The sequence below is a fragment of the Oryctolagus cuniculus genome, chromosome 2 (assembly GCF_051225735.1).
Source record: "Oryctolagus cuniculus isolate XC-2025 breed Fujian yellow rabbit chromosome 2, ASM5122573v1, whole genome shotgun sequence".
NCBI classification, from domain to species: domain Eukaryota; kingdom Metazoa; phylum Chordata; class Mammalia; order Lagomorpha; family Leporidae; genus Oryctolagus; species Oryctolagus cuniculus.
Genome location: NC_142868.1, coordinates 162,209,642 through 162,221,605, shown reverse-complemented (window position 1 = coordinate 162,221,605; position 11,964 = coordinate 162,209,642). Strand labels below are relative to the sequence as shown.

General features: G+C 50.6%; 1 protein-coding gene across 2 annotated transcripts in view; it reads left to right on the top strand.

The window, feature by feature from the left end:
• The first annotated feature begins 207 nt into the window (after positions 1-207).
• The window catches only part of PRKCE (protein kinase C epsilon), a 505,242-nt gene continuing 493,485 nt past the window's right edge, over positions 208-11,964 (top strand). Inside the window, exon 1 of one of the 2 annotated variants that reach the window (XM_051828578.3) lies at positions 208-1,448. In XM_051828578.3, the coding sequence (XP_051684538.1) occupies positions 1,101-1,448 (348 nt within the window). In that variant the 5' untranslated portion in view covers positions 208-1,100. 2 annotated transcript variants of the gene reach the window in all.

Sequence of the window (11,964 nt, the reverse complement as noted above, 5' to 3'; positions counted from 1 at the left end):
GCTCACTTTCCCGAATTGCTCCCCCAACCGGCAAAACTTTCTATTTCCCCAAGCACTGGTGCGCGCGCGCGCGCGCGTACACACACACACACACACACACACACACACACACACACACAGACACGCGCGCACACACACTGACGTCTTTTGCGCATTTCCTGCATTAGAGGAGGCAGCGGCGCTCGCACACCGACCGAGGGAGCAGAGACCGCGGGGCGGAGCGGACTGGCGGGCTGCGAGCGAGTGGCGGCCCAGAGCGGGGACGCGGGCTGCGGGCGCGCGGGCGCCGGCGCCCGGGAGGTGGGGCCGCGCCGAGTCGCAGTCCGGCCCCGCCGCCGCGCCGCGCACCGCCCGGAGCTGAGCCGGCCTGCGCCCCGAGCCCCAGCGCAGCCGCCCCGGCTCCCGCGCCCGCGCGGATGTGAGATTCCGGGCTCCTGGCGCCTGCTGATAGCCGGCTGCGGCGCGGCGCTGCTTGGCCCGGGAGGCGGTGGCCGGGCTGGCCATACGGCTTGTGGATTTTTTCCCCCCTTCTTCTTCTTCTTCTTTTTTTTTTTTTTTAATTTGGCTCGGAGGAGGACCATTTCCTCTCGACATGCATCCCTCCGGATAGACTGAACATCCCTGGGTCCACCCCCGCCCCGCGCGGTCAGAGGCAGGCGCTTGGGTGCACGAAGAGGATCCGGGTTGAAATCTGCGCCCCCGGCTCGCGTCCCCGCCCCGGCCCGGCCCCCCCTCCCCCTCCCGGAGTCGAAATTTCCCGGGATTATGTTTCGGAAAGGTAGGTGAGCGCCGGGCGCGGCGCCCGCTCCGCGCAGCCCGGACCCCGAAGCCGGCCCGGCGGCCCGCAGACAGCCGGCTCGTCTCCTCTGCTGGAGGTGCCGCCGGTGGCTGGCGGGAGAGACTCCGGCACGGACGTTCCCGGCTCTCCCCGTCGTCGCCGCTTTCCGTTAGGAACCCGGCGAGGAAATACATGTCCTCGCTGAGACTCGCCCGCGCCGGGGCGCAGCGCCACAAGGTGTAAGGAGTGTGCGGGGTGGGGCGACAGGGGCCCCCGAGGTCCCCGCCGTCCGTTCTTCACCCCTGTCATCCCCGCCCCGACCATGGTAGTGTTCAATGGCCTGCTGAAGATCAAAATCTGCGAGGCCGTGAGCTTGAAGCCCACAGCCTGGTCGCTGCGCCATGCGGTGGGACCCCGGCCGCAGACTTTCCTGCTCGACCCCTACATCGCCCTCAACGTGGACGACTCGCGCATCGGCCAGACAGCCACCAAACAGAAGACCAACAGCCCGGCCTGGCACGACGAATTCGTCACTGATGTGTGCAATGGGCGCAAGATCGAGCTGGCCGTCTTTCACGATGCCCCCATCGGCTACGACGACTTCGTGGCCAACTGCACCATCCAGTTCGAGGAGCTGCTGCAGAACGGGAGCCGCCACTTCGAGGACTGGGTGAGTCCCGGGCCTCCCCGCCCGGGAACCCGGTGTGGGATCCCCGTGATTGCTGGGGAGGAGAGAGAGAGAGGGAGAGAGAGGGAGACAGAGAGGAAGATGAGACTTCGGAAGAGGCTTCAGCCCTCTGCTCGCCGTGTTGCCCTCCAGATGGCGGGGGCTGGCCAGAGCTTGCCAACTGGGAGAGCCCCAGTGCGCTGGTGCTGAAGGCTGGCCGAGGACCCAGCGCGTGGTGGACTGGCCAGTGTGTGATTGTGCGTGGGTGGGTCCCTCCGTCCTTGGAGAAGCACGTGGAGCCTGAGACTGAAGGCTTCTTGCTGGTCCTGGCTTTGTCCTGCGGTAGCCTTCCAGTGAGCACTTGGTTTATTTTTCCCTCTGGGAGAACGCCTGCTTGTTTTTCTGCTCCTGCATGGTGGTCAGCTCATCTTCGGCCAGACAAGGAGAAAAACGTGTTCTCAGGATGTCCCCTTGAGGGTCCCAGACACATGAGCCCAGCTGGTTTTGCCCAGTGCATTGCCCATCCACCTAGAATGAATTGTGTTTTAGACATGGTTCTGCTTGTAGGTCTTTGCAAGTCAATGCTTTGCGTCTTAAAGTTACATCGTTGCCTTGAGTTGCTGTGCAGTGAAATACTGTTTGCCAAGTCTGAGTTAATTGATTACATTGTCAAAATATTAGGGACTTGGAAATAGGCCTTGTCAATGTACTGTAAACCAAATGCATACCTTGGCCCTCAGACAAGCCGAGAGAAGCAAGCTTGGTTTTGAGCTGTTCTTGGAGAGAAGGTGTTGCGTTAGGAGATGGAATTCTGCATTTTCAGGTTGGTTACGTGGGTCTGCTAAGAGCAGCTGTTGCTGTGGATGTGAATGGTTTCAGGGTGCTTTGGTCTACACACAGAGAGAGGTTCAGAGATGGAGATGGAGAGGAATCACTTTCTATTGAAAAAGCACTCTGTGAGTGCCCCAGGGGTCAGAGGTTGCACCTGACTCACCTTGGGGTATCACCTTCCCTCCTTTTTGCAAGGACATGGAGTTTCAGGGGGAAATAGGAAAAAGCCTGTTCTTTTTCTGCTCATGGCTGTGATGTAGTCTGCCTGAAACCATGGTTACGGGGCTCACAGGGAAGCGCCAACAAGTACAACCCTGGGAGATTTGTGGCTTCCACTTTGGGAAGCAGGCAAACCTTCGTGGCATTCCCAGAGAGCTCAGTGGCATCCCGTGGCATCTCACAGGTGCCTGCACCCGAGGCCCCTTCATCCCCAGCCGCCTTTCCCTTTGCCTTCTCTCCTGTAAGCAGTGCGTGTCGGGGAAGCTGATGGGATTGCTCATTTCATAGCCAGACTTCAACACTAACAGCTGTGAGTTTGAAACTTGTTGTTTTTGCTCAGGAAGGGGCAGGGGAAAAAAATCGAAAAGCTAAAACCCCTTGACTGTAGTATCAAGGAGCTGGGGACCTTCTGCAGAGAGCAGGGGACATGACCAGCCGCCCTGCGTCTGTGCACGGAACAGGCAGTGGCTGGTGGCACTGTGTGCATTGCTGGCAGAGCTTCGTGGGACCCACTGCCCACACTGGACACATCAGGGTACCCCTACCCCCTTTCAGCATGCCCAGTGAAGCATGCCGTGGGAATTACTTGCTTGATTATCCTCCTGTAAGATTCTCAAATTCACACTGGACTTGGCCATAGACCAGATCATCCAGTGCACAGGCAAGTTTTACAGGCAAGGTCACTGAGTTCCAGAGGAGCTAACTGGATATAGCCAAGGTCACATGGCAAGCAAAGGTGGATTGGAAGTAGGGTCCCCACCTCCTCTTACCTCCCACTGCAACCCATCTGGCTTCCCGGTCTATTTATTCTCCCTGCAGATTCATGTGCTGTGTCCATGACATTTTTATTGTGCATGATAACTTCAAGTGCTTTCAAAATCATTATCTCTTTTGCCTGATAGCAAGTGTGAGTTAGGTATGACAGCTATTGCACGTATTTTAAAACTTGAGACACAGAGAAACCCGAAGTCAGAGAATCGAGGAGAGGAGCGGTGCTTATTACTCATCTGGTATTGTTTTTCCTGGAGAAGGCTGTGGCCACTTGACCCAGAGACCAGTGGCAACTGGGCTGAGTCAGGGCACCTTTTCCATTCCCATCATCCAGGGCCCGCCCACAGCATGACACCTGTGGATAGAATCGGCTGGGCTCAGGCCTCGGTGCTCCTTACCTGGAAGGAACAAAAAGACACACCCTGTCTTGGGTGTGGCTACCAAATCTGGCCTGAAGTACGGAGAAGTGCAGGGCACGAAACAGGTGCTTCTACCCCTGCCAGGGAGCCTGTCATTCCACTCAGGTTTGGATTCATGGAGCTTCCGTTCTGCGCTAAGCTCCACTGGTTGGAGGTAATTCAGAGGTGAAAGGCCATGGATTACTCTCCAGGGGCTTTCATTTCACTAAAGGAATGACACCAAAGCAGATCCACTTAAGTAACATTTAGATCCCAAATGAGGAGTACCATAAGTGTGTTAAAAGAGTTCAGAAAGATCATGTACTGAGAGAGCCTGAGGAATCCTGAAGGGCTCCTAGAAGGAGGCGTGAACTGGGCAAGAAAGAGTAGATACCATTTGAAGAGGAACCCACAAGAGGAGGCAGTGCTTAGGCATGGACGCGGCTGGGATAAAGGCAGAGAGTACCTAGGTCAGGGCTGGAGAACACACAGGCAGGGCTGAAACTGAAGGCACCGGAGAGAAATTCCCAGGTACTCGAGGTTTCCCAGATTGAAGACTTTTTTTCTAAGGATGGTCTGTGCTGTTTACTTGATATTTAAAAAAAAAAAATTGATTCTTATTTTCCACTTAATCCTTTATTAAGCTCTACTCTTGATAATACCACAGGTTTGAATATTAGATCTGATTTTTCTTTGTTCCCAGGGCTCTTAAAAACAAAAAAAATTCATCCCAGGTGCCCCTGAACAGCGTTTGTGATACAGGGTTCAGGTTTTGGACACACAGGAGTGGAGAAACTTTCGGAAACTGAGGCGGATCTCAAGTGTTTAAAAGCCAGGCTGAGATAATGATTCTCCTGCTAATGACAACTATTTCAGCTGTGATGACAAAGAGGGTTGCCTGAGAGAAGGCGCATTACAAAGAACAGGAGAGATTTCTCCAGTGCTTACAGCGGAATCCATTATCACAGCGTTGCGGTGGCTAGGTTTTCCAAGAACTAGCTAGATCATGATGCCTCTCAGATCTCAGTGTGCACAGGTGTCACTAGGGGAAGATCTCCAAAGTACGGGTCTTCTGGCTTCATGTTCAGGGCTTTGGGCCCTGTGGTTTGGAGTGAGCCCTGGGCATCTGCACTGATGGTGAGTTGTCCCAGGGGTTCTGACCAGACCCTCCTTGCTTTGAGAGGTATAGGTTAGGAAGGAAATTGCCAGCAGGGGAGGTGCCAGATAATTAATGGATCATATTTTCATAACAGAATTGTCTTGCAATTTTATAGGAGAGTGTGCTCATTCCTAAGGCAAGGTTGGTAAGGACATGTATGTGGACCAGGAGTACGGGCAGGCACTGGGGGAGCAGCGGCTGACTGCGTGCCGGCTGGAGTGGCGTTTGCGTCTGGGAAAAGAGCTCGGGAGAGGGCTTCCAGGGCTGCCTGCAGGTGCCAGCTGGCCGGCCCCTCCGCTGCTGCCTCCTTGCTTCTCATACCAAGCTCAGTTGCCCCTTTGTTCTGCGGCCAGAGCCCTGCAGACATCTTTGGTCTGTGTCCGTCTCCCGGTCTCCTGCTTTATCCTGTAGCAGAGCTGCTCATGGAACAGTGGTGATGAGAGCGGTGGCTCCCCAGACAGGCTGTGGGCACAGCTCTGGGGCCAGGTTGCCTGGGTTTGAACACCGTGTCTACTTTTGTGAGCTTTGGTGAACAATGTCACCTTTTTAATGTCTGTTTCTTCCTCTACAAAATGCGGGTGACAGTACAAGTCCCTATCTATAATGGAATGGGGTTCCTGTGGGGATTAAATGAGTTAATCTGTGTCAAGTGCATAGACCAGAGCTTGACCCCTAGTAACTGCTTAGTGGGTGATTAACTTCTGCAGTTGTCATGTTGTGTCTCCTACACCTAGCATGGGGCTGGCCCCAGAGAGGTTTCCTACTGAACTGATTATTATGCAGGCCCGGAAGAAGCACATTTTGCATGGGCTGCCAAGTAGTACTCTTCAGCCCTGTGGTCTCATTTGACAAGAAGTTTCCAAAGTGGCCCATGGGCGGGGCTTCTCAAATGAATGGCATATCTGGCGAACCAGGGGAAGGGGCCCAGAGGTGAGGCCCTGGCCTGTGGCCCACCAGGATTGCGTAGGGGAGGCACAGCTCCCCAAGATGTTTGGCCTCTGGGGTCTCTGTAGGAGCCTGGGGCTCTGGTGGTGAGGTTCCACAGGATCCCTGCTGAGCCACACCCTGTGGGGCTGGGCCGCAGGTTGCTGTAATTGCCCAAGGGCATGGTGCTATCTTCAGAACACTGGAAATCTCAGAATCTAAAGCCTCCAGGTATCCGAGGAGTGAGTGGGAAGGGTTTGCAAAGGAAGAGAGAAAGGCTTGGGAGGGTCTACCACACCCCCTCTGTGGGCGGCTCCTCCTTGACCTGGTCCTCCACAGATGTGCCTGAGCTCCTACATTCCATGTTGCTCCCATTGGATGTACTTAGCAGGGGGTTATGTAATAATTCCCCTGTGGTGCTATCTCACACCGCCTCTTAACATTGATGGGGCCAGCAGTCCTAACCCTGTGTCCTGACACCAGGTGGAGTTAGGAACATTTGGGGCCCTCAGTGGCGAGTCCCAGCCATCGGATACCTCTTCCACTCACTGTTGTATCCCTTTGGGCGTGCAATACGGGCTCTTAAAGCTGCTTCTTCATCTACAAAATGGGGATGGCTCTTACCTTTCAGAGTTGTGAGAATTAAATAAGGGATCTTTGTAGCGCTCTTACCAAAAGGTCTGGCTACGATATATTTCAGAAATTTTATTATTAATACTTGGACGTGTATTGTATGTGCTCTTGGTTTTAGAATCTTAAATGTATGGTATAGTGAGATATTTCTCTCACTGGCTTGTGAATGTATTCATATGAAAAGTCTTACATAGTCTAAAAATAAATTTAATTTAGTTACACTTCTAAAATATCCTTTTTGAAAATAATAGGATTATTTGAAATGAGATTATTTTGGGAAGTCTAGGAACTGTGGCCTTTGTGGCCAAAGGTTAATTATTTATTGAAGCATATGAGTAATTTGAAATAGGGATATTTGGGAGCTGGTGTTTTAGTTATATCTTGTCAATTTCATCTGGTTTCTTGAATTTAAATAAATTCCTGATGCTACTGACTCTAAATCCCTCATTTCAGCCCATACCCACCCTTGAACTCTAGAACTCAGATAAAGGTCAGATAAAGGGCTGCCTGCTTTCTCATCATTGCCATCTGACTGTGAAAAGGCATCTCAAACTCAGTGCATCCAGTGTGGCGTACCCGTTCCCCTCTGCTCAGAAACAGCAACTCTGTCCGTCCACTTAGCCTGGCCAAAACCTTCTCATTGTTATACATCTCATATCTAGCACATCAGCAACATCTGTTGTTTCTGTCTTCAAAATATAGGCCAGAGGCGGGTACTGTGGCACAGTGGATGAAGCTGCTGCCTGTAGTGTGGGCATCCCATATTGGAGTGCCAGTGCGAGTCCTGGGTGCTCTGCTTCTGGTTCAGCTCCCTGCCTATATGGCAGTGCAGCAGGGCAAGGTCAAAGTACTTGGACCCCTGCCACCCCTGTGAGAGACCTGGATGGAGTTCCAGGCCCCCAGCTTCAACCTGGCCCAGCCCTGGCCATCGTGGTCGTTTGAGGGAGTGAACCACAAATGGAAGGTCTCTTTCTCTCTCTTTTCCCTAGTTCTCTGTAACTCTGCCTTTCAAATCAATCAATCAATCAATCAATCTTTACACACACACATACACACTCTGGCCTAAGTCACTGTCATCTTATTCCAATGGCCTCCTAACTGGCTTCATTTTGCTCCAGTCTGCTCACAAATCTCTCAGCTAAAAACCCAAGTCCTCACCATAACCCACAAGGCCAACACAGTCAGGCGTCCTATTGTGCCCTCTCTGACACTGTCACCTCCTTGTTCATTCCTCTCCAGCCATATGGACCCACTACATACCCTTGAAACATAGCATGCTCTGTCTTCAGCCATTGCACGGTTCTCCTAGCACTGAGAGGACAGGAACAGACTGTTAGAACTCACTGACATCTCAGCAGAATCAAAACTCCAAAGGGAAGGTGATCGCGCTCCATACTCCTGTGATCGGCGCAGTGCCGGCCGTGAAAGGAAGACCTTTCTCTCTGTCTCTCTCTCTCACTGTCTGTAACTCTACCTGTCATATAAATTAAAAAAAAAAAAAAAGGAGGAAGAGGAGGAAGAAGAAAAGGATACTTTATTTTATTAAAATCAGTGAGATTCCCTGAAGATGTCTTTATGGGAGAATGCTCTCTTGCTTCCATGTGACAATTTGCACTAAGCTAAAAAATCTCCCTCCATCAAATAAGAAGTTTCTCGAAGTAGGAGCTGTGTACCTGTGGGATACCCAGGGCCCATGCAAGGTGCTCTGGTGAGGGGAGAAGGAAACCTTCTGTGCCCTTCATTTACAGAGCTTAAAATCAAGTTTCAATTCTCATGAGGATTTGGGATAGAAACCCCTTTGTCTTTGGCAGCAAGAAGAAATGAAATGTCAAATTCCGGCACCTGAACTCCCAAAGCTCACTGAAACATGTGCCGAGCAAGCTTCCCGGGGTTTCACTTCAGCTGAAGGACTCCAGAGCAGGCCTGCAGTATTTTACATAAATGAACGCTACACTTGGCAAATGGTCTGTCCCGGTTCCTCAGGGCACATATGGGCTTGTTAAGCCATTACAGTCTATTGTCATGCTAATCAGCAGGGCTGTACCTGTTTGAAATTTAGTTTTCAGGCAGCAATCGCGTGAAGTGGCCGAAAGTCTGTGCAGTGCTGGGATTTCTGAGAGGACGGGCGCAGACTGTCAGAACTCCCTGGCATTGCAACAGAACGGACACTTCAGAGCGAAGGTGATCACGCTCCATACTGCTGTGCCTGGGGGCAGGAGGAGGAGCCCACACCTGCCCCCAAACCCAAGTGCTGAAGTTAGGACCTCCCCTCTCCTGCTCCCTCCTGTCCCTTCCAGCGCACCTTCAAGCCACAGACAGGTAGTGGTGAGATAGTGAAAGTCACTTTTATTTGCTCACTGAGCTCCGGGCCTCCGGGACTGGATCAGACTACCGTGTTATCAGGCTCAAGCAGGGGTCGGGAGTCCTGGTCATTATGCTTACTGAGGAAGATCCCTGACTGATGCTGTGCCTGTCTTGCATGAATGGATTTGTTTGTTCTTCCAGTCCGCTCCACCTCTGGGTGCCAGTGCTCTTTCTCCAGACAGATAGATGCATCCTGTGAGCAGGAGGCGCCTCTTTCTTCCCCTCTGCAATCAGAGTAGGAGCCACTGAGGGGGTCCCTGTAACCCACTCACTCCTGGGTTGCCTGATTGAAAGGCTGCTTCTCTGGGGTGTGTCTTGTGAAGCTCAGCTGGGCCGCATTCTGTCATCCTACCGACTTCAGTTTTCCTCTGATGAGTCCATTGTCTGGAGCACTGCTGCAAAGAACCATGGTAGAACCCATAAAAGGTTCTAAACAGTGGGCAAAGTGGTGTATGCCTTCGTTGTTCTGCCTATAGTTTCATCCATGGAGCAAATATTTACTGAATGCCTTATATGCCAGGCACCAGGCCAAGAGCTGGTCCCTGCTCCCCTGGAGCACATAGTGTAGCAGGAAGCACAGTATTAATCTGGGAATAGCATCACTATCCTGGTCTAAAAACATTATCACTGAGAAGCAGGGGTTGTCATAATCTTTTCAGAACCTGGGGACAGTGGAACTTCAATTCTGCAAAGTTGGGTTGGCTAATACTTTGTCCTTTCCCAAGGACATATGCTAAGTGGGGAGTTCTATTAACTAGTAGTGTCAGACCTTGGATTCCAGTTTGTGAAATAGGAGTTAGAATAGTCTAGAATTTAGATGTTCTGGATCGTGTTACCATGACCCAGACTCAGCCATCAGCACCCTACGGTTTAGGCTCTTGATAGATGTTTGTTGTTCTCCATGAAGCCACGTCTTCTCTCCTCTGCAAAACTGTCAGCTTCCTGCTTATTCCTCCTTCATCCTTCTTTACGCCTGTGCTCAAAATCACACAGCTGTTTTTGATAGCTTGCTTCTTTACCTTATGTTCAAGGCCCACATAAATAAAGAAATTTACTTAAAAAAATGAAAGCCTGTCTCCATATCATCGAACCACTCAAAGGATATCCTAAAAACAAACACGCAAGCAAGCAGAATTTCTGGAATGCAAGGCCTGTGAATCTGTCTCCATCCCTGGCACTGATGAGTATCCCAGCTGTTTCAGGTAGCTGAGAGCCCATCCGTCACCCGTCAAGGTTGGAGCGCATCATCAACCAGGGTTTGCCAGCTGCCTTTTAGGAAGTGGGAGCCTTACAGTGTTTCCAGGTCTCTGTGATCTCAGAGCTTGGGAGATGTTATGGAGTCCTATGCATGCTGGAGAATTAAAGACAATTAAAGACTTCAAGATGGACAGTAGCAAAGGGAGTTGTGCACCCCTGCATAATTAGGTATTGCCTAAGCACATTTCATCATAGAATGATCTTAATGGGTGAAACCTTAAGAACCTGTGTTTTGTAGATCTGTTTTGAGAAGCGTTATAATTAGATAAAAGAGGAAATGGACTTTCCTCAAGTGAGCCGTTTGGGGAATCAAGATTAACACTCTTTTACAAAACAGTGAATCAGAGGAACTGTGGGAATTCACAGGAGAGGAGGTTCCTGCGAGTTCCGACAGAGGCTTCTTGGTAAGATTTTGAGCCAGGCTTGGAAGAAAATGGATCTAACTAGACCGATAAGGAGACCCTTCTAAACTGGGTGACGACAATAAAATATGTTAGAGAAGCAGTTTTTAGCATTTTGGGTTATGAGGAGTGGCAGGAGCCCAGTTCAATTAAAGTAGGAATGCAACCCAAAAATAGTTGCTTCATTAAAAAAAATTAAACGTCTATCCCAAGAAGGAGAGCAGTAGATAGAATGGGTAGCCATTCATTCATCTGCCCATGCTTCAGCCAGCCAGTCAGCTAGCCAGCTGTTCCACACACATATGTACTGAACACATCCTGTGTTCTAGGGACTTTTCTTGGAGCAAAATGTTAAGCAAAAGCACTCATGATTTTATTGAACTCTTGGCTATCAGGGGAATCTCTCCTGAGGACTCACCTCTGTCTCCTGTGCTGCAATGCCAGCTATTTTTTGTTTATTTCTTGGTAGATTGATAAGGATAGAAAATACTTTTGTAGAATCCTTCATGTAATTGAATGGTGGTGGTTTGTCCACATCCATGGATCTAAAAGAGTCGTATGAGCTTTGGAATTAGTTCTGAGCTTGAATTTTAGTGTTATCAGTGTTGTCTGCATGATATCGGGCCAGTGTGTGCCGGTCTCCCCATCAGCAAACTGAGAATAATAGCCACCTAGCAGAGTTACTGCAATTGGAGATGAGAAATGTAAAAGTGCCTGGCTTACAGCAAGTTTCCAATAAATGGTAGCTGGCAGTTATTGGTGGTTATCTGCAATTAATATTTTTGCTAGATACAGGTAAAATTGTACTTCTGTCTGAAGATGTTGTTTGTGATGACCACCTGGGAGGTACTAGCAAGGTTTTTTTCCGGCCTCTGTGAAATGAGCTAGCTACCAGGAGGCATTGGGATTGCTGCATTCCAGCGCCAGAACTAGAGTTCCATGCTTGGCCCTTCTTAGGCAGCTCCTGGCAGGGGAAGTGAGAGGAACATGGATTCCCTGCCCCCTGGATGACTTCTGCCCCAGTGGGGCAGCATCTGGTGCCTTGTTTCCTCTTGCAATTTTGGAAAGCTGAGAGCATTGCCTTTGGACCTGAACATCACCTGCATTAGCTGTGGGCCTCGTACGGAAACTGAAGTTTGAGAGTTTGAGTCTTCTTTTTTTTTTTTTTTTTTACAGTCGGTTTTGCCCTGGTCTGTGTGTGCATCCCATTTCCTCTGGGCCAAAGTCTCTGAGTTCATTTACCTACAGTATGTGCCTTCTGTGCCCCTGGTGATGCACACCGGTTGTTCCGTTGTCCTGGCCTGAATTTGGGCGGTGTCCCGTGGTGCTCCATTTGGAGAGTGAGGTTTGGCTTTTGACCACGATGTCTGGATTGCTTGGGAGCAAGAAGGATTGAATCGCAGCTAGCCTCCTTGCTGTCTTCTTCCAGAGAACTCTACATTTACTTGTTAATCATCTGTAAAGACCTTTGCTCTTTAAGCTTGGAGTTTAGATAAGTTTCGCTCGAGTAACAAGCATACACGTGGCGGACGGCTCATCTGGCCGTCACTGAGGAGCGGTTC